Genomic DNA, 23,029 nt, shown 5'->3' with positions numbered 1-23,029 from the left:
ATGTTAATTGAAGAATGCGAATTATTTTTGATAGTAACCATCGATGGGTAGTTTATATACTTACAAATAACCTGGATGCAGAATTATAAGTACGCACAAGTTATTGATATCAAAGTTTTATCTTCACAAAATTAAACAAGTCGGTATTTTTTTAATATTGTATAAAAATTTCACTCGATAAAACATCGTTGATTCGTTTTAACAGTCATCTTTTAGATTTGTGTCTTTTGGTATTGTACACATTATTTAGTACGTTCATTTATTAGTGTGTCATTTTCTTATTGTTTAGAAAAGACGTTACAAAATCGTAAAACTTATGATTTATCAATTTGTCATTTTGAACAATAGATATGTGTTAACCAAACAAAATATATGAGAGACTTATTGATTTCGTTTTAAAAATAATAATCGGGATTTAATTTGAGAGAAAGCTTTTTAAATACTAAGGTTCTTGATTTAACTTTCATTACGTACATTGATAACGATCGTGTCTGTTTTTTAATATGGAATGCTGATTAACATGTAGACGTAGTTATTTTGTAGAAATGGTTTTTTTTACCGGCAACAGCATCGTGTCACTCAGTGCAAACAAAAAACAAGTGCATAGGGGGTTTGTCTTCATACTGTCATTATGTCATTCAAATATATCATGTTACGGAGGTAAAACGGGTCGTTATTGAGGCAACACAAAATCTAGTAAAGGAAGTCTTAGCATGTTGGATTTAAACCGTTGCAGTAAGTTGATTGTATTATGATTTCCTGAATGGTGAACTGTAGAAATTATAAGTTCATCATTTTCAAAATTTAATTTTTCATATGCTGTATTGTTTATAAGTTTTAGTAACCGGCTTACTATGCGGTAATGACTTTGCTCAAAGTTGAAGTCCGTACGGTGATCTATAGTTGTTAATATCTGTGTCGTCATTTTGGTCTCTTGTGGGCAGTTGTCCCATTGGCAATCATACCATATCTTCTTTTTTTTTTTATATATTAATTGATATTTTTTATATGTATATACTTGATACAAATATATATGCCCAAAAAAAAACCCCAAAACAAATAAATAAACAATGAGACGAAATATCAGTAAAAACCATTCGCATAATTCTTTTTAAATACTGATCAAGACGTTTATTCAAATCTCGAAATTGTTTGACATACAGATTCTTTAGCGTTTTTGTGTTACAAATATTTTGTTTTTCTGTTATTCTTTCAACCAATTGATTCTTTATTGAACAGATTGCTGTTACCAATTAAACTTGGTGTACAGCATTTCAACAAGTTGCCCAGTTTAATTACAACTGAATACTCAGAGAGAATATTCAGTAAAATTTACTAATAAAATATATTTGTTTAAATAATACCTGAACACATCAAACTAGTATTATAGTTGTTACAAATAGTCTTTCCTACTTCACAAAAAAATATTTTCGAATATATAATTTATAAAAAAATATATTCACAATATTTTATTACGGAAATTGATCATTTATCTTTTCTGATCCTCGTGTTTAGATATAATATTTTTCTTGAAGTATATCGGGAAATTGGATTATTAATTTCGATTTGGTTTTAAAAGTTTAGTTTGGAATAATGATGTGAAAAGGTAAATTGGATTGTAAATATGTGATAAGATACTTTTCATAGTTGCACTTTCAATCTTAATAAAATTTGTTATTACACACACACACACACCAACACACACACACACACACACACACACTTATACATCTGAAGTACCCACATTAACATTGTGCAAACATACAGTGTTTCTTGACACATTTTAAAAACACTTGTCTTTCCATAACTTGCACACATATTCATACCATAGGCATAAATGTAACACCCCGCAAACAATCACATTTAATCTAAATAACATCTGTTTTTTTACTACATGTAGCTTAAGTCAACTATAAAATGACGTCATTCATTATTCTTCAAAATATTCAACGCCTTTGTTAATAAACCACTTATATCTGTATTGGTCATACTATATACATCTACTGTATTTTATACTTCATATTCAAAATTTCTAAATGTGTCTACTGCTTTTTTTATTAGAAATATAATGTGTTTTATAGATTGAAAAGATCATTAAGCTAAATATATGATTTAGTGCATAATATGCATCGTCATGAATTTCGTGTCCTATAACCAATTAATGAGGACGTATTACATGTTCGTCTATAAATATTTATTTCATTCGAAAAGAGATCTTCTGGTAAGCGCGAAAAACTGGAATTTGATGTAACATTGCTATTTTATATTGTTGTTAATTGTGTTGATGGAATTTTTTTATTTTTTTTTATATTTTATACATATCAAATTGGAGGAGTGCACTTCGGTAGTGCCATAATTCAAATAATACATTTGCACTTTAGAAAATAGAATATTTTTTAAAGTATTATATGATTTTGTTTTGTCATTTGATTATTTGTTTCGCATTTTGTGAAGATTATTTTAAACTCTCCTTAATCATGCAATTCATATAAACATGTCATTCCCGTCAGCAATATTTATTACTTTTTGACCAATTGTCATGTTTGCCTATACATCTTATTCAAGGTAGTTATAGCATCCGACTATGCTCGTGGTTTTCTGAGTGAACCGAGTGATAAAACATGCAATACGATCAATTAACTGCTATTTCGTATTAATTATATATTTTTTTACATGACGACCCATCTTTTAAATTCTATACAAGCTTTGAGCATTAAAGAAGCACAATTTCCTTGTATTTAGTTTATAATATTGTTAATTTTTTTTAGAGCAACAATGAAACCGTCCAGGTTTTTTTAACAAATGAAAATTAGAATAAATAAAAAATATTCTTGAAATTAAAACAAAACAACATTATCTAGTTTGTATCTGGAATTAAGGGAAGGATAATATTATATTTTCCTAAAAAATCCTCCTTCCATGACCTTGATCAATATAATGCAAATTTTCTGTTCGGAAAATGGTCTATCAGAACTTCTCAGTATTAATTTTCAAAATTATTGTATCCTTTATAAAACGTTCTTTATTACATAGTGCATGGGACTCATATTTGATATTTTTTTTCGTGATTAACCCCGAAGTTTTAAAATGCCCGTTTACTGAACGTATTATGGTATACAGTTGTATGTCCGGCCGTCCGTCGTCAGCATGTCGAAAAAATTACTCAAAAGCGTTGTAACCAATTCACATTCGGTGAATGGTTAATATATATTGGAGGAGCTCACTGTTGTTTTATATAAATTTATTAGATTTCACGGTTATGATATTTTATTCATTAAAAAGGGGGATTTTCCAGTTTTCGAACCTCAACTCAAAAATGTTTTAAGCAGTTTTCATAAAACTTATGTATTGTTTATATTTATTGCGGTAAACTCATTTTTGATTTTTATAAATTTTAGTTTTCATGTTTTGCAATTTTTATTCATTGAAAAAGAAGATTTTCTAGTTTTTGAACCAAACCTCAAAAATACTTTACAGCATTTTCATGATACTTTGCTGAATTTTTTCTATTCGTTGAGGTAAGGTCCCTTTGAAGTTTTTTTTTATAAATTTTAGATTTTTATTTTCCGAGTAATGGTGTTTTATTTATTAAAAAAGGGGGATTTTCCGATTTTCGAACAATTACTCAAAATGCTTTTAGTGGAGATTTGAACAACTGAATATGTAAATTCAATGAAAGGAAAACGTTCAAAACATGTACAAATAAAAACGTAGTACCATGTCTACTTTTAAGTGTATTTTGTTTTTTCATTGTTTATTTTTTTCTTACGAATTGGTGTCATTATGAATGTTTCATGAAATCATTATTGTATTGTTAATATTATTTACTTTTATAACATCGAGTGTCTTGTAATTATTAAATGTTGTAACATGTTTTGTTTTCTTCAGTGTATTGTAGACAAGATGGAATGTCTAACAGTACTTTTCGTCGTTGACAGCAAAATAGTTCTTTACGAATCGTCTAATAACAACAACACATTTGATAGTCTGCATACATTGTTACAAATCTTTGATACACAATATATTACATTTAAAATTTATTAACTCCACATTGACAATTTATTAACAGAGTTAAGTTAAAATCAAGGGTTTTTGTCTTGGCTGGAATTCCGGTTGGTCCGAGTTTCTTGGTCCCTTCTCCTGTCTGCTTCTTTTTCTGTATCAGTTTTTGCTATCGTTCATATAGCACAAAAATCTTTTTCGCCATGTCTGTACGATGTCCAAAAAGCGAAATATGGAGTGGTCCCTCTTTGTAAGATGCGAAGTCTTTGTATAGAGATTTGTTGACGGTTTTAAGCATTGCCCTCCGCTGGTCTTTTTTAACTACACGTAACTGGAGAAAGGGTTGGCGGTCTTCCAAAACGCTGGTTTCGAGAATGGATTCTTCTCCTTTTAGGATTTTACATAGACAATGGGAACGTCCGCAGGAAGCACGTGTGTCCTAAATCGATACATGTCATCGAAATGCGAGGGCTTGCCTACCACTAAATATCCGTAGAGAGTCGACGTGGAATCTTCATAAGCATCCGGAAGTACTTTAATTTTCTCTGGATTGAGTTGTCGACGCAAGGTGACGGCTTGGGAGATGTCTTTGATTTTTTTCATCAACCCTATATAGGTCTTGTAATCAAAGAATCCATTTTCAGGCAAAAACATAACAAACAAATAACTTATGTGGAAATAACGGCCACAGTATACCTAGAATGACGAGGTCTGACATGATTACAGAATACCGACATGATTGTTTTAACTGACAAATCTGTGCACCATTTGTAGCAATTGATGCTGAAGTTCCTCCAGGTTAAATCCTAAAGACAACGAGGGTAATGATCCCCAAATACGTCGGGTCTTATTCGCATCACCCCCTGGTTTCAGGAGAGTAAAGAGTAACAGTTTCTATATCATAAATAAAGGCAACAGTAGTATACCGCTGTTCAAACATTATATTCACACTGAATACATCGGACATACTATGTATCATAACACAGTCAAGCTCGAACTGGTACCAATTCAAGACCGGCCACTGAGGGTATACATGAGAAGGTCTCAACAGAACTTCCTGTTGTACCACAGGAAAGTAAAAACCTAATATGACCCGACGTACAATTACGGGAAACGATCATAACACCTTAATCTTGCCAGATCCCGACATCCTTTTTGACTGTGACGAATGATTTTATTTCAAAACAATGAACAATTAGAATCGAGTAATCAAAATGAATGTTGCATGATATTTATCCAAATAAAGTCAAAGTTACATGCATCTAGGCAAAGAACTAATACCAGGTATTGGTACTTCCATTTCCACACTAATGGCGTCTGAATATTTGGATAAAGGTGGTAGCCATTCATGAAAATTAGCATTGACATAATAATTATAGTTCTCGAACGTATGATTAAGCTAGCAAATCCATCGGCTTGATTGTTTCCTCTTTTTTGTTCAAATAGTTATAGATCCCACCTGTTCTGGTCATTCTGAAAAGATGAATAACACAGCAGCAGACAAAAGCATTGTTATAAGATGGCCGATTGCAAGGGGAGGTGGGTGGATTTTTAAAACTTTAAAATATATACAAGACTGGCTAGTGCAATGTTATGCTGACGAGTCACGATACGTTGATTGGCGGGAAACAAGAACCGGATCCGAATGAGGCAGTAATCATTTCTCTCTAATTAAATTGGTTTATCTTATAAATGAGATAAACCGTATTCATCAAAGAATCCAGTTCCAGGTAAAAATATAACAAACAAATAACTAATGTGGAAATAACGGCCACAGTTCACTTAGAATGACGAGGTCTGACATGATTACAGAATACCGACATGATTGTTTTAACTGACAAATCTGTGCACCATTGGTAGCAATGGATGCACAAGGTCTTCAAGGTTAAATCCTAAAGAGAACGAGGGTTATGATCCCCAAATACGTCGGGTCTTAATCGCATCACCCCCTGGTTTCAGGAGAGTAAAGATTGACAGTTTCTATATCATAAAACACTATATTCACACTGAATACATATGACATACTTTGTATCATAAAACAGTCAAGCTCGAACTGGTACCAATTCAGAACCGGCCACTCAGGGTATACTCGATATGGTCTCAACAGAACTTCCGGCGTTACCGCAGGAAAGTCAAAACCTAATATAATCCGACGTTCAATTAGGGGAAACGACCATAACCCCTTAATCTTGCCACTTGAGTGTGTCTATTCACACTCATCAGAATCCCCCCTTTTCCACAACCTAAAGGTCCATTTAAGTAAACTAGCTAAGGAGGCATTATTCTTTGTTGATATGTTTGATTCTTAGACAAACATATTTTTCCTTTTGTAATAGCTTTGTTATAAAGGTACTGTTAGCCTTCCATGATTTGTTTTTGAAGATATCACTTCTTTCGTTGTATAATCCAGGTTATATATATGTATTTAAAGCATCATAAAACGCATTAGTTTAGCAGTAATACATCCTCTGATAAACCGATCATGAATTATCAATGGGTTTACTAAAAGAGTTATCTCGTTTTAACGGCTTAGTTGAACAAAACTTATTCTAAAGCACATATGTTTGGTACTTGTTAAAATATTTCTAAAGGATATAATGCGATATTAAATCTGGAAGTTTCTTCATAAAAATTAACAGTTGAATCAATAAAATTGAACATCTGTGTTTATATCAAAATCACATACATAATGTAAATGATGGGCAAACATGCAAAAATTAAAACAAGCAAGCTAACAAGAAAATAAACGCAAATTGAAAAGTATAAATATATACATGTAACTGAGAAACTCACTCGTGTAAAAAATAATTGGGTTGATTCAATGAGACAACTCTTCACAGTAGACCAAACGGCAAATAAATCAATAACAATAAGTCATCGTACTGCCTTCAAAAAGTGCCCATACCGCATTAATAACAAGTCATTTTACTGCCTTCAACAGTGAGCAGAGCGCATGCTGCATTAATTATAATTAGTCACTTTTCCTTCATCAATGAGCAAGGCCGATACTGCATTAATAACAGTAAGTCATTGTACTGCTGTCAACAATAAGCTGAGCCAAAGTCGCATTACTAACATGTAGTCACTTTTCGTCCTACAACAATGAGCAGGGCCCACACTGCATTAAACAATAAGTCATTGTACTGCTTTCAAAATGAGCAGAGCCCATGATACCGCTTAAATGAGTAATTAAAAACCAAAAAGGAAAATGTTAAACAAGTCAAACGAGACAACAGTAGGCATTATTTATGTACATTTATGTTTTTTTATATAATAATGCCGATTTAAGTGTATCAAAAGTTTAGGAAATATTTAAGACTGTTCAAAGGATTTTCACTTGTAAATATTTTAATCTTAGCCATCGACTCTGATGGATTTATTCTAAAGTTATCGTGTCATCCACCACAAAATTTGTCTTCTAACTCTCATTTAGTGTATTTCATTTACACGTCAGCTGAGCCATCTAACACATAGTGTATAATTGTATATAAATAGTGGTAGAATCTATAAAGTTATTAAATGAAATAAAGATTGAGGAATTAGCACGTATTGCCCTCATGTGTATCTGTGTATAATAGCGCTAGGTGCGTCTTCCAAACGACTGCATGGTTATATAAGATATGTACATTAAAGCAGAGACATGTAAAAAAAGGCCGATGTGAAATTCAAATTAAATATATGACATCAAATTATAATAATAAATAATACTTTCAGTAATCTTATCTTATCACCATCAGATTATCTCATTTCTAATGAGATAAATATCAATTAGAATAATTATACACAACAAAACATCAACTTTCTTTTTTTATAAATTCAACATACCAAGGTAAAAGCTTGACGAAATGTGCAAACCGCTGGAACCAGGTAATGAATTATTTGGATCAATGGTTCTCCTTCTTTTTAATCGTGTTTTCCCAAATGAATCTTGTGCTGTGTAGATTAATAAATGGGGGTTTCTGGTGTAAAGATTTTTTTCTGCCATTAAATTGATCACCGGTCAATGAGCCACCGACACATTTGAAGCTGTTCTGTCATTCGAGCATTGTATAACTTTTATGGCGAAGATACATTAATTAAATTGTTCTATAATCTTAACACACCTAAACATGTCGAAAGAAGCTGAATGACTTTCTAGTGTTGATGGCATCGAATCGTGTGGTGACAGTTCGGTTTACCTTTTGATACCGTCATTTGCTGACCCTTGCAAATGAACATCCTTTCTTGGAGGATTATCTTGTCTCTACGATAGTTTCATTTGAAAGTATTAGAATATGATATGCGGATGTAAATGATTTTTTACGATTACATTTTTTGAAACTTTTACATATCTACAAGATTGGCTAGTGCAATGTATTGCTGACGAATCACGTGACGTTGGTTGGCGGGAAATAAGAACCGGATTCGAATGAGGCAGTAAACAGTTCTCTTTAATTAAATTAAATAAGATAAACCGTATTATAGGGCAATGGTCCTCGATCTGGCTTCTTGAACATACAGATGTGGGACAAAAAGTCGTCGGGCGAAATCTTTCACGTACAAATTGAATACAGTAAGCTCCAAAGGTGTCGCTTGTTTTGGTTGAAAGATATTCGGTGTATACATTATAGGTCGAACTCACAACTTCTTGAGAGCGGTGGTGGTAGGTGCCCAGTAAGAGTCCAAGCGAATCGACAAAATCGGGAGGTCCTTTCGCTGGAAAAATGAAACACTGTCTAGTGGGTACCTGGTCTGGAACACGGATCAGTGTTGACGACAAACGTCTGGGGTCTTTTCGGTCGTAATAATTCGTCCGCGCTGATTGCTTTGATCTATTCTTGTTCCAGTGCCTTTTCGATTTCCTTATTGTTCATTGCAGCAGGACTCGTCTAGATTGATCCATGTGCATGACCTTTGGGACAATTCTGTACATAAACACGGTCACGCTCTCGAGTAAAGGCGTACCAAATTGTATTTCCTATCGATAGTCTACTCTTCTTTTGGCGTTGCAATCGAGTCAGTTTCCGACTTTGAAGACAAATAGGACGTTTCCATCGCGAACTCCAAGTAGGTTACATCGACGTCCTTTCTGAATGTGGCTAGCGTCTTGATAACATCCACACAGTTTCTTCCTGGAAAGTTTGGTTGTAGAGGTTGGGTCAGTTACTACTTTCCGTCGACATACAGGCTAAAAAGATCACAATAGAATCCTTGAAAATTAAAGGGTGGCTTCTAGTAACTTCCACTGAAAGCTTCGCTGCTGACGAGGACGACAATCAACTAACTGGGGACATCTCCATAAAACAGGTTGTTGTCGACGATTCTGTATTATACCTTGGACACGGAAGCAATCCTGATGTCGCTGATAACGAACGGGTACATGGCCGTTGTATTTTCTAGTAACTTATTGTGAGTCGTCAGCTTTGTGTTTCTGTGGAGACAATTTGAAGGCGACAACCAGCAACTATACTCTGAAATTAGCGTTGACGTCGCTCGACATCAGGCTGGGCTACAGATTTGATATCAAGGCGATTCTATTTAACAAAAAAACGGTTCTATCTAAATAAGTCAATGTGCAGTTGTCCTCCATCTGTAGTAGGCGACCTTCGTTCGTGTATCTAAATCTGATTTACAAGCCAGTGTTTGATCCGTTCAATACTTCGGCGTCGTCGTGTTGTCCGGGTGTGTCTTTAGAGAAACATTGCGAATTGAGGAGGACTATATCCTCCTTTCCAGTCTCTAACAGGGTGTCGATGTAAGCTTTGAACGGGTAGTTAGATCCTATTTTGGATACGGGTGTCTGCTGTAGATGACATTCTACATTTAAAAAGATGGCTTGCAGGGGTAAGTTGACTTATCCTTCGTTGTCCTTTTTGACGATCATTGTTCCGTCTCCATTCAAATTTGACTTTAAGCGAACTTCTCTTCAGATCCATGTAGGTGGCCGACTGCGGCGGTAACAAAAACTGCAAGGTCCGTCTCAATAAAATTAACGGTACTAATTTTCTTGCACCAGATGCGCATTTCGACAATACATGTCTCTTCAGTGATGCTCGTGGCCAAAATATTTGAAATCCAAAGCTTATATAAAAGATGAAGAGCTATAATCCAAAAGGTCCAAAAAGTATAGCCAAATCCGTGAAAGAAATCAGAGCTTTGCACGAGGGAGATACATTCCTTAATTTATGAAAATTTCTATCATTTTGTAACAGCAAATTTTAATAACACAAAAAATCCGTATTTTCATGCCAGTACCGAAGTACTGGCTACTGGGCTGGTGATACCCTCGGGGACTAATAGTCCACCAGCAGAGGCATCGACCCAGTGGTAGTAAATAAAATTAACGGTACTAATTTTCTTGCACCAGATGCGCATTTCGACAATACATGTCTCTTCAGTGATGCTCGTGGCCAAAATTGTGATTTGATTGGTCGGTCGAAATTCGATTCAATCTCTTCTCTGGATGCACGTTTTGTTGGGAGGACTTACGGATAGAATGATGGCTTGATTCAGATAACGTCTGTTAGCAGACGAGGGACGATGTCCAGACTTTGAACGACAAAAGACACAAAAATTCCTTTTGCGTAGAAGTATTTACCAAATATGGATTCTTGAAAATTCTAAAGAACTGCTAGATAATTTTTAATCTCGGTCTGTTTCTGTAATTAATTCTCACATAACTCTTGATTTCATACCCCTAAATACCAAAATTATCCATGTGAAATTATAATTGATTTGAATAGACATTGAACGAAAAAAAATCTTTTTTGTGACGTCTACATTTTCTGACGCCCAACACTCGAAACAAGGAATGTGTTTCTTTAATTTGATATATGCTTTTTGTGTTTTTTGTAAATGATTATTTGTCTTGAGATTGTATCACAGTGATGACTATTGTAACCATATCATGACTTTGTAAAAAAAACGGTATTTGATGCGATAGTTATGAAATAAGAGGTTAAGCGATATAAAACCAGGTTCCAATAATTGTAAATGGCTGTACTAAGTCAGAAATATGACAGTTGTTCTCCATTCGTTTGATGTGATTTGTTCGTTGATTTTGCCTTTGAGTTCAGTTTTTTTGTGATTTTTTTTCAGTCAACAAAGAATTTAGTTTCCTATGCAGTGATATTCTAGGATCGATTATTTGATGCAACAATAACGGTCGTTCTCTGAGGAATATTAGATCTCCGATCAAGACCGGTAAAGCCTCGTTTAGTAAAAAATGTATGTAACAAACAACTTCTGTTCTCTCGTCATGTAGCGAATTAATAAATTACTTGTCGTTGAGTTTGCCACTCCCAATTTTCTTTAAAAAAGTTAATGCGTACGTATATGTTGGATTAATCCATGGTTTTACTCTATTCATTATTAGTCTTCTTATAGTCTATCAGATCTGCAAGAGGGATCAAACTATTGAATTTAGCGGGCCAGCCATTCCATTTGACGAGTGCATCGTAGCATCGTCACGATTTTTTTTTCTATCCGGTTCACGGTTTGGTCGGTGACTCTCACTCTGTTCAATAAAAAAAGAAGAAAGTCCTTCTTTTATCCACCGGACGTCCACAACAAAATATTCCATTGTACATCGTTCGTAGTTTTTACGATTCAAGGATTGTCTAAGGTGGGAGAGGCGAACCATGACTCTTCTCTTTAAGGCATATCCTCTTCTCGGAGCTTTGTATTGACCCGTGGGATACTGCATCTTCCATAATATGGCCTCGTCTTTTTTCGTCACCGCAGAGGGAGCTATCTTGATGGAACGATAAAGAGGAAGCTATTTTGAGAGAACGATGAAAAGCTGCGTTCCAGAAGGTCGATCCAGCGGTGTGTCTGATGACGGGACAGGGACAATATTTGCACCTTAACGTGTTGGTACATCATTCGGAGTAGAACTTTTCTGTTCGGTCTGTGTGTAGAAGTAAACACCTTTAACAATCGCTGAACGTCTCTATTCTGAAATTCGACACCCTTGTCAGTTCGTAGTTTGCTAGGTTTCCTACCTTTTCGAAATAGGGTCTGCTTGGGGTTCACCATTTCCTTGTATTGAGTTGAGCGTAACGGAAACTTGATGGCAAAGCGGGATAAGATATCGCTGGCTACGACGAAACAAACGTATCCGTAATTTTTTTTGCTTCATGATTTCATGACGAAGGAAACGGCGTCCCACTGGTTATCGATATACGGAGTAATCGCTCTACGTTTTGAAATTTTTTGTTGATCTGTTTGTGTAGACCAAAGTCTCTTGCGTTTCTAGCCATTTTCTGATCATGTTTTTCTCAAGACATATTTCCCTTCTTTGCGTATGGCTTTGTACAATTTAACTACACCACCGAACGAGCCCAGATATTGCGGGACGTCATATATCTTTTCGAAGCAGTCTTGATAAGTCATTGTCTGGTTTTCATTCTAGAAAAAACTGCGATCATGTCGGATTTCCTCTCTGTTTTTTTATGGTATTTGCCTGCGAGATATTCGGCTATTTGGTCGCGATTTTGTGTGGTTCAACTCATGGCTACATACATGTCGCACGGATCCTCTGCAAACTTATGTATACAGTTCTAATTCTAAAAGTACGGCATAAATATCGTCCATATCGTTCGTTCGTTTAATTACTGTATAGCGGTTTATTTTCGCAGTGTGCTAATATCGCTTATTTTTTGCGTATAAATTTCAAAAATAAGTTCAGCCAACTAAATGTGTTTAGCAAAGGTATAAATCAAAGTTTTTAATCCGCCAAAATAACAACCGCTAACATATTACGTATACCTTGTTAAATGAAAATGAAAAAAAAGTATTTGCATATATTACTAAAGAAATTGAGAGTACATAACAATGACATTTTTTTTTAGGTCTAACAAGAAACGCAACGATTCATATTGCAACATGGAACGAAAACATCGGTGTTCATTTTGTCGTATCCCTTTTGAGAATAAGTACAGTTTAAAAGGTCATCTTTATGTCCATGCAAAACAACCACGCGTTCCTTGTTGTATATGTCCGTTAACATTTACGCATTATACTCAATTAGGATATCATCTCAGATATATGCATTCAGATTATATCATCAACACGTTTGTTGAAAATGCTGAAAGTATTTATAGTAAAAATATAACAGGCATCACACCTGAGATAGAATCTGATTCCGAATGGGCAGACAGTTCCGAAGAAGAGACCATAACGAGCAGTGAGGAAGAAAATATTTCGGAGGAAACAGATTCTGAAAATGCAAAAGAACCCGTTGAAAACGTTTCGAATGAAATACAATACATCTTAGCAACAAATGTGAATGATGTTTCTTACAATAAAAATCCTGTAGGCGAATTCGATTCGAAAGGAGTCAATACTAAACATATGGATAGTTTAGTTGGTCATAATGGAAATGTAACGAGTTGTGGTGTTTCGTTTCTTGTCGAAATAGAAAGGGCAAAAGCAGGAACACATGATTTTAATATCACAAGAAACATTTCTAATTCAGAAGATAGTTCTAAACGACACATATTACACCAGCATATGGAGCATATGGAGTCGGGGTTCCTCAGTGCAGACAACAGAGTGTCTTTTCAACGTCCTCTTGATGCAAATACAGACTATGATTCAAGGTTTGTAGAAATTAAAACATTAAAATACACATTGATCGTTATTTTTACAACACCACTTCATTGTTGTTTTTAACTATTACGTGTATTTGTACTATATTTACACAAGGAAAAAAGTATTGCAACACCTTGATTTTTTAATAATTGAAAAATCAGTCTCTTATTTTGGATGGAATATGAAAAAATATTTCTAAAATAATATTGAAACGTAGTTAATGATAACATTGGCTTTTTATGAAAAAAAAGGTTTTATTAAACCAAAATTTTTATAACAAAATGAAGTGTTTTTTGTACAAAAAAATGCATTTTACAAGTTTTACTGTAGTCGAACTTTACAATGTCAGACATTTCAAAATTAATCTTTGGATGATTGTTCACATCATGGTTGGTCGATATACGCCAAATAATTAGTACTTTGTGCGCAGCTTCCATTCAAACAGATAACCGCATCTTAATGTCTTCTGATTCCTGCCATAAGTCGACTCATTTGTTGCTAAGCTAGCAGCAACCATTCTTGACAAAGGGTATTGTTTATTTCATGACCTGTTTGAACTGGGATATTCTTTCGTGCACTTTACGCCCAACAGTGTCCCATATATGCTCGATATTGTTCAAATTCGGGCTACGTTATGGCCAAGGAAGATAAACCGAATTCCATTGGAACAATGGATCTTCCTCCACGACGTTAATTTCCAACTTTGACGAGCTCTGCACAATATTGGATACGGGCATCTGTGTGTCTGTTCGTAGGCAAAGGTCCCCGAAATGGTATTATCGCACGATAACCAGTAGCGATGAGCCGATCTTGAACAGTTCTTGCTTAAAGGCTCCTGAATGGTCATTATTCTCTTTTTAGGATTGTATTGTTTGCAATGGGTTTCCTTCTGACCAACCTTCTTTATGCTTAATTTTCCCTAGCAGATGTTAGAGGGGGTCTTCTTGACCTCTGAAGGTCTTTAACATCGTTTCTTGCCTGATTTTTATTCTCAAAACGACTTATAGTGAAATGGAGATGACCAACAATACGTGCAATTATCACAGCGGCATACCTGCTTCCCTCATGCTGGATATCTGCCATTATGCTGCAGTTATGAGTTGTGGATGACCAATTACAAGGTGTCAATAACATAAATTTATGAACTTTGTTTTTTTAAGTGTTGAAAACAATGAGGATTAAAACATCTGTTCTAGTGTTTACGAGTACAGTAGCTGCATGTGCAGATAAGAACTGATAGAGGCGATATTTATTGATTAAACTCAGGTGATGTTTAAATAATGTTTATCTAGTTCTATTTCAACAAATTATTTAACAAAAAAATAAAAAGTATTTTTTTAATTTGAATTTGAATTTGGTGTTGCAATACTTTTTTGCAGGTGTATATATCATATAAGCTGACATGATAAATCAGTATTTGTTTTATGTCAGGAGGGATCGCATTATACAAATATCTGCAATATTGGACGACATGAATACAAGTTTCTGTGTGCATTAGTTTAGATTGTTAACATGTGATCATTTAATAATAAATAGTGGCTCGTAACAAACATTTATTACTTTTGATACCTTGGCTTACTTGTATATCAAAATTATTTTAAGCATCAATTAAAACGGACCATATCCTTTTTTAATTTCCAAAATAGGCTCAAAACACAAATTTAGAAGTTTTTGTTACTTCAGGAAAGCTCGTAAAAGAAAATCATGTGCTTTCATCAATTATCACATGCTTGAACTTTATTGAGTAAGTTAACATGTCCACATAATCTGGATAATAACTCAGAAAGTTGTTTCTTTGGTGTCAGAATTGATTGTATAATACAGGTGAGACCAGAACAGAATGACTACCAAATAGTATCTGCATCAATTTTGTGTGCTCTCTTTATTCGAAATATGTACTCCCCCAAGTCAGGAGCCTGTAATTCAATACGTATTGTTTATTCATGTATAACACATTTGTTTGTCGTTATTTTTTTTTGTACACGAACAAGGTCGTTTCTTTTCGTTGTTTAACTGTTTTACATTGTTATTTCTGGGCCTTTTATAGCTGATGATACTGTATGAGTTTTGTACATTATTGAAGGCCGTACGGTAACATATAGTTAATATTTTCTATGTTACCTGATATCTTGTGGAGAGTTATCTCATTGGTTATCATACCGCATCTTCTTTTTTTTATACCATAATAATAGTAATATTATTCTTGAGACCTCGGGCTGCCTCGTATAACCAAAAATATTTGAACCCAGCAAACAAAACTGACCAAATTTGCACTTGATTATGAGAATGTACATGAATGTATCATAAATCAGTAATTTTAATTCTTTTTATGCATGGATATGTTGTTTGATAAAAGTCACTATAATATTGTAACACAATGACTACAAAATGTTATCTACATCAATAAAGCATGCCAGGGTGTCCACATTTTATTCAAAATATTGGCTGGTCACACAAATTCAGTAGTTTTGATACCTCAGACTAGCTTACATAACAGAATAATTTAACCGCACCAACCTAGTTGGTCATTTTTTGCACTTTGAATTCATATGCACGCATAATCATGATGCCGGATTACAATTTATTTTTATGTCAGGATAGATTGTAAATTACAAATGACAGCATGATTTCTTTTTATTCAAAATGTTGACGCATCACAAAAAAATCGGCACTTTAAATATATCGGACTACCTGTTTGACGGCAACATCGGTAACAAATATGCATATAAAAAAAAATATGTAGTATTATTGCTAATGATACCCAAGAGATCAAATGACACAAACATTAACGACTATAGGTCTGTAGTCATTGTGTTTCAAAATTGCTAGAATTGGCAGAATAAATTTACTTTATAAAGTGCAAATATGGTCAGTGTTGGTAAATGTTGACACATGCTTTATTTATGCTATCCAGCCTGAGATTTGAAAACTAGTAATTTTGTGATTTATTAATTTGAGTAAAAAAGGACATGCAAGCACTATATATTGACGCAGTAATTGTGTTTAATATTACTGTTATATTTTTGTATAATAAATCGTGAGGTAAAAACTAATGATTCATTATGAGGCGATATGTATTTTTATAATAAAGTGATATATTTTTTTTTTAATTTGGTTGATGTGGTCAAATATTTTTGTTGTACGAGCCAATCGTAGATACCAGAACTGCAGATCTTTTTAAAGAGGCGTCAGTATTTTGAATATGAAGAAGAGGCATTTCACTCTACATTTATCAGACAAAAAAATGTATGATAGTATTGATATCTTTTGCATTATAAAATCCATCTGTTATTGTCGTCCCTTAAACAATCCGTACTGCATTTACACTTACTCATTAATTATGCGACTATGTAAATTGCGCTCCTCTACTTGAAAGTTTTTTTTGTATTCCAATGAAGCAAAATTTTTCAAAGGCTTGTATAGAAAGGAGAAACGAAATAAGCCCAGTCTTTTAATTTCACCTTTCGGTATGTTGATGATGCACTGTCTCTTGATAATAATAGATTCAGTGATCACTTACAATTAACATATCCAAGTGAAATTGAAATTTAAGATACTACCGTCACAGATAAATCTGCTTCATAGTAAGACCTTTTTTTCTCGAGATGACTACTGATGGTAGGTTAAATGCTGGAAATAAAAGATCACCGACACAGACAAATCTGCTTCATATTTTGACCTTTTTTGCTCGAGATGACTACTGATGGTAGATTAAATACCAAAATATATGACAAACGAGATGATTTTAATTTTTCTATAGTCAAGACCTGTTGGCAATCTTCTGATGTTGTCTTATTTATGACGGGTTGTTGTCTCTTTGGCGCATTCTCCATTTCCATTCTCAATTTTATCTTCCATATCTGTGTAGCAACATCCCTGCGACATACTAACTTCCCATCATTACCGAACTGTACAAAGAAAAAACACGACGGGTGCCGTATACGGTGCAGGAAATGCTTACTTTTCCGGAGCACCTGATTTCACTCCCCGGTTTTTAGTGGAGTTCGTGTTGTTTCTTTTTTCTTATTTATAACTGTTGATGTAAATGTCCTATGGGTTTGTGAGTCTTTGTTTACTTCTTGGTTTAGATTGTTATTTTCTTTCATTATATAAGTGCAAATATTGTTAGTTATGATTAATCCGTCAAATATGTTTGTTATACAAGCCAATCTCAGATACGATACTACTGTTTGTGGTGAAGATTCAGTTATTTGAATAAAAAGAGAACATGCTAGCACTCTTATTTGCAGTAAAAGAAACAGTGGTACTATGTGAACTCTGGATTTTATCTAAATCATTATTATAGTAATTGTTTATTTACTCACCTAGTTCAAGTATTAATTTCTAGTTGTGGTCAACTAAATTTATACAACATATTTGCTATATAGCATGGTTTCGAAGAAACACCGACGAAACATGCGTATGACGTATCTAATTATAAACCTGGTGTCTTTTGATAGCTATAAGGCATGTGTTTCTCTGTCCTATGTGTTCTTTCATATGTTTGTATTGTAGTCTTGTTATGTAATTTTGTAATTTTAATATTATTATTTAGATTGCTATAAATTGCGGGATGTTTGACAAGCCACAAAACCAGTGTCAACACACCATTTTTCTTATACCACTTTATGTTTTGACATAGTCAGGATGTACATATTTAATGTATACATAATAATCTTATTGTGAAACCTGCACATCCTTCCGTAGTAATATTTAAAAAAAGGGAGTATAAGCTGCATACTAATATTGCAAACTGAAAAAAATGTTTTCTCATGCACTTGAGCAATGTTGAATTAAAGATAGAGGAATTACTTTGAATTTGATGTTTGAATTTTCCGAAACCATGTTACACTTCAGTAAAGTGGGGACAAAGGGGAAGGTAAAACTTGACTTTTGAAAAAATGTAATTAATGACAACTGTTTACCAAAATCAATTGAACACCAAACACTTGTAACAATATTTAAACATTGAGCATTTTAGGATTTTGAATATCATTTCCAGACATTTAAGAATGTTGTTTTGTTCAGAATTCAATCCATATAGGAAACCTATACTAGAATAGTACCACTTTAGTCCCAAAGTGTTAAAAAATACATTCAAATAAATCTTAAAGAACGCAATCATTTATGTTATTAAAAAGTAATTCGTTGTATTCCTTTGGAATCACTCTACACCCTTTGGATGATCAGTCTTACTTTTTTCTTTTCATTTTCCTCAATAGCATATCAAATGCAGCAATGATAATCTGTAAGGTTCAAAGCGTTTGAAATACAAATGTAAACACATTTTGTATATATGCCAACAACAGTCAAAGTGAATATCAGTTCTACAAAAGACAGTTGAACCTCATATTAACTTCCCTGAAAGACATTTATTGTAAGATATATTAAGAATATTCAACGAAAGACAAAAATGATGCAGCTATTTATCAAAAACAACTGCGCTTCAAACATTCTACCATAATTATACACTTAAATCATGTTATGAATAGCGCGGTGAATATCACTTCTTTTTAATATCAAATGATGTGTACTATAGGATTAAACGTTTCAATATTTGACATTGTAGGGATGAAGATACATCTGAAAAGGCTCTTCAAATTATACAGGTATCATGTTTAGCATTGCATTTATTGAAAGGAGAACACTAGTCTACTTTGCATTTTCTTAATTCTAAAACACAAGAATAGTACAATGGTGTTACAAAAGGGTTCAAATATTAATACCATCACTTTTCATTACATCAATTTACACTTGAAACTGAAGTATTTGGGATTTTGTTAGATACAATACACAATCTCAATCTTATTAACAGCCAGTCTATGATAAAACCATGCAAAATGGTCCAAATCTAAAATATTCCAATCAGGCTGATATTTTGTATTTTAGATACCTTATATGTAATAACTATTTGTGTAAAATATTTTGATAAAATATTCAGCCATTATTTGTGTATGCCGAACATTCGAAAATTGTCCATTTCTGTACTGACAAATGGCCATTTTAAACCTATTTTAGGGTATTTTGACCTGATTTTGTTTTGTCTTAACAAACAACTTAAAATGAAAGGAAATTATGATAATTCAATACCCTTACTGACAGGTTGAAATTGCATGGTTTTGAAAAAGTGCCGATTCAGCAAAGTTTGTATATTTTTAAAGGCTTGAATCTTGTAAGATCATGTTTTATTTTCAATTAAATGTAATATTTCATGAAGCTTATATATTCATCTACAAAATGCTAGAAAATGGTGCTCGGCAAATGATACCTTATTACGATAATATAACTATTAAATAGAAACGTTCCAAAAGTATGTGATAGTCAAAATATAAGAACAATAATGACTGAACTAATGTTAACTGGTTATATTAATTGAATTAACAAAGTTCAACTAAGTTTAAATTAGAAAATATACCAAAGGAGTAAATCCGGGGAGACCGCGTTTTTGCATTTTTTACCCCTAAACTGAGCATTTTTACAATATGTTTAAAATATTAACCTATTCCAAAGAAAATAACTTTAGTAACGTAAAAATGGGCTGTTTTATTTACAATACTATGCACACTCAGCAGGTAATATCACCATGAGTTCTTCACAAATTTAGCATTTTATAATTGTCTAGTTTTTAGACGCTTTTTGTCTAAATTCAAAGAAGCCACAATTGAGTTCAGTCTTAAATTTAAAAAAAACATGTTGTATTTGATAATGATTCATAAATGCGAAAGACTTGTATATTCATGTAATCTAATTCCAGAAAAGAGGAAGCTTTAATAGTTTTGTGAATAGAATTATGCCTCTTACCTAGAAAAAGGCTATATTTTCTTTATTATGATACAGCTTTCTGCCAAATATAAAGAGGCTACTCCTAGAAGTTCCTGATAAAACTGCAACTGAAATTGTGTGACGCTGACATGAACCAGTTAGTTATCCCTATGTCAATTTTGGGAGAACAGTGGACATAACAGTAATGTTAAGTTTCCTCCTAGAATGTACTCTCTTGCAATTTGAGGCTGGGGAATAAGACATTTAAAATATAGTTGGCCTATTTCTACCAGCTGAAACAAACACAAACATTTCAAATTGCAATAAATTGTATTTAATACCACATGTAATAACCAGATACTCCGCAGGGCGCAGCTTTATACGACCACAGAGATTGAACCCTGAACATTTGGGGCAAGTACGGACAGAACATTTAAGCTTGATATAGGTCTGAATTTGGATTGGGATTAAAAAGTTGACACAACACAATGAGTGTGGTCTAAGAACTTAAACTTAGAAAATAAAAAAAAAAAAATTTAACATTTATCTATTATGGTCCAATATCCAAAATCTAAATGCATGGTTATATTCAGGATATCATAGAACCCCAAGAATTCAATTTTTTGATGTCAAAAATCAAATAATTTTCAATTTTAGACCCTTAAGACCTCAATTTGGACCAATTTGATAACCGGTCCGAAATATTAAAACACGAAATACATGGTTAGATTCAGCATATTGAAGAACCCCATATATTCAATTTTGTTGAAATCAAACAAAATTTAATTTTGGACCCCGATTTGGACCAACTTGAAAACTGGGCCCATAATAAAAAAGCTTAGTACATATTTAGATTCAGCATATCAAAAAACCCCAAGAATTAAATATTTGTAAAAATCAAACTAAGTTTAATTTTGGACCCTTTGCATGGACCTTGATGTAAACCAATTTGAAAACAGGACCAAAAATTAAGAATCTAAATTCACTGTTAGATTTGGCATATCAAAGAAACCAAATAATTCATTTTTTTTATGAAAGGGTTTTGGACCCTTTTTGGACCCCATTTCTTAACTGTTGGTACCCAAACTCCCAAAATCAATCCAAACCTTTCTTTTATGGTCATAAACCTTGTATTTAAATTTCATAGATTTCTATTTACTTATACTAAAATTATAGTGCAAAAACCAAATGTCTTTGGATGACGACGGCGATGACAACGACAATGTCATACCACTATAGGACCATTTTTTTTTCAATTTTTTCGGTTGTATAAAAACAAATATACACAGATAAATGCTTAAACTGTTGAGCAGACATAAAATTACCCTACCACGTCCACATGTATGTTTGTCCATCGGATGAGTTAAGCAATTTTCAACTGATTTTTATAGTTCGTTCTCATGATTAACTGTTATACCACTGTCCCTGGTTAGGGGGGGGGGGGGGTTGGATCCCGCTTACATGTTTAACCCCGCGACATTATTTAAATATTTGCCTGTCCCAAGTCAGGAGCCTGTAATTCAGTGGAAGTCGTTTGTTTATGTGTAACATTTTTGTTTATCGTTCATTTCTTATATACTTAAGGCCGTTAGTTTTCTCATTTGAATTGTTTTACATTGTCTTATCGGGGCCTTTTATAGCTGACTATGTGGTATGGGCTTTCCTCATTGTTGAAGGCCGTACAGTAACCTATAGTTGTTAACGTCTGTGTCATTTTGGTCTCTTAATTGAAGACAGTTGTTTCATTGGCAATCATACCACATCATCTTTTTTATATTGTCATTAAAATGGTAAGATTTTACTGTTCATATACATGTAATATTATTGTGGTCTACCGTAAAGAAAAACATGCAAAATGGTATAAATACAAGTTTTTAGTCATGAATGAACATGATGAAGGTATTAGCAAAAAAGAGTAAAAGTATGATAGATCTTAACAAAGTTTCACATAATAAAGTCATCAATATCTATTTTAACTAAATATTAAACAATATTTTCAGAGTTGGATATTTTTTGATAAAAACAAGCATTCTGCGAGTAATACATGGCAATACATAGTCCCAAACCCGTTACAAATTCAATGTAATTGAACAAAAAGTTGATCTATAATTTGTCATAATGTTAACTACATAAAAATATCGAGACAAAATCTTCCAGCAAAACGTAAAAACTTGTTGAATTCTGACTATCTAAGTTCAAAGACCAAAACTCTGCACACAAATATCAAACTGTAACAAAATTAAATCACTAAATACCAAAGAAAAGAAAAAAAACCATTCAAAATGTCATTTTGTCTTTAAAAAAATGAGTTATTTCCGTTAGAACAGAAGTCTTTTAATGAATAAGTATTTCATCAAAAATTTAATTCTAGAGAAAGGGCTTCAACTGAACAAAGAGAAAAGCTTATAAAGCGTGAATAATGAATTTGACCTGTAACTTGTCATGATAAATCAAATCAAAATCTACAAGCACAAAAAAGTCTGATTCGTCGAACTGAAAGATAGACAGACTGATAGACAGGCAGTGCAAACCTAAGTCCACTTAGACCTTGGCCGTTACGGGATTAAAAATCAAAATCTCAAAGTATCAACAAACACCTAAAGAGATTCTCTTTGGAGAGGGAACATTCAAGATAATTTTGGAAAAGCTTTCGATTTTTGAAGAAGTAGGGTTACCTCAAATGTCTTTTATC

At 33.3% G+C, this 23,029-nt stretch overlaps 1 protein-coding gene across 1 annotated transcript in view; it reads left to right on the top strand.

Moving 5' to 3' along the window:
- The first annotated feature begins 557 nt into the window (after positions 1–557).
- Positions 558–23,029, top strand: part of LOC134700008 (uncharacterized) — a 42,025-nt gene continuing 19,553 nt past the window's right edge. Inside the window, exons 1-3 of the mRNA XM_063561407.1 lie at positions 558–735; positions 12,834–13,583; positions 19,145–19,184. Of these exons, the coding sequence (XP_063417477.1) occupies positions 12,868–13,583; positions 19,145–19,184 (756 nt within the window). The 5' untranslated portion in view covers positions 558–735; positions 12,834–12,867. The remainder of the gene's footprint in view (positions 736–12,833; positions 13,584–19,144; positions 19,185–23,029) is intronic.

The sequence above is a fragment of the Mytilus trossulus genome, unplaced genomic scaffold, assembly GCF_036588685.1.
Source record: "Mytilus trossulus isolate FHL-02 unplaced genomic scaffold, PNRI_Mtr1.1.1.hap1 h1tg000110l__unscaffolded, whole genome shotgun sequence".
NCBI lineage: Eukaryota > Metazoa > Mollusca > Bivalvia > Mytilida > Mytilidae > Mytilus > Mytilus trossulus.
This window is presented reverse-complemented; position numbering and strand designations above follow the sequence as displayed.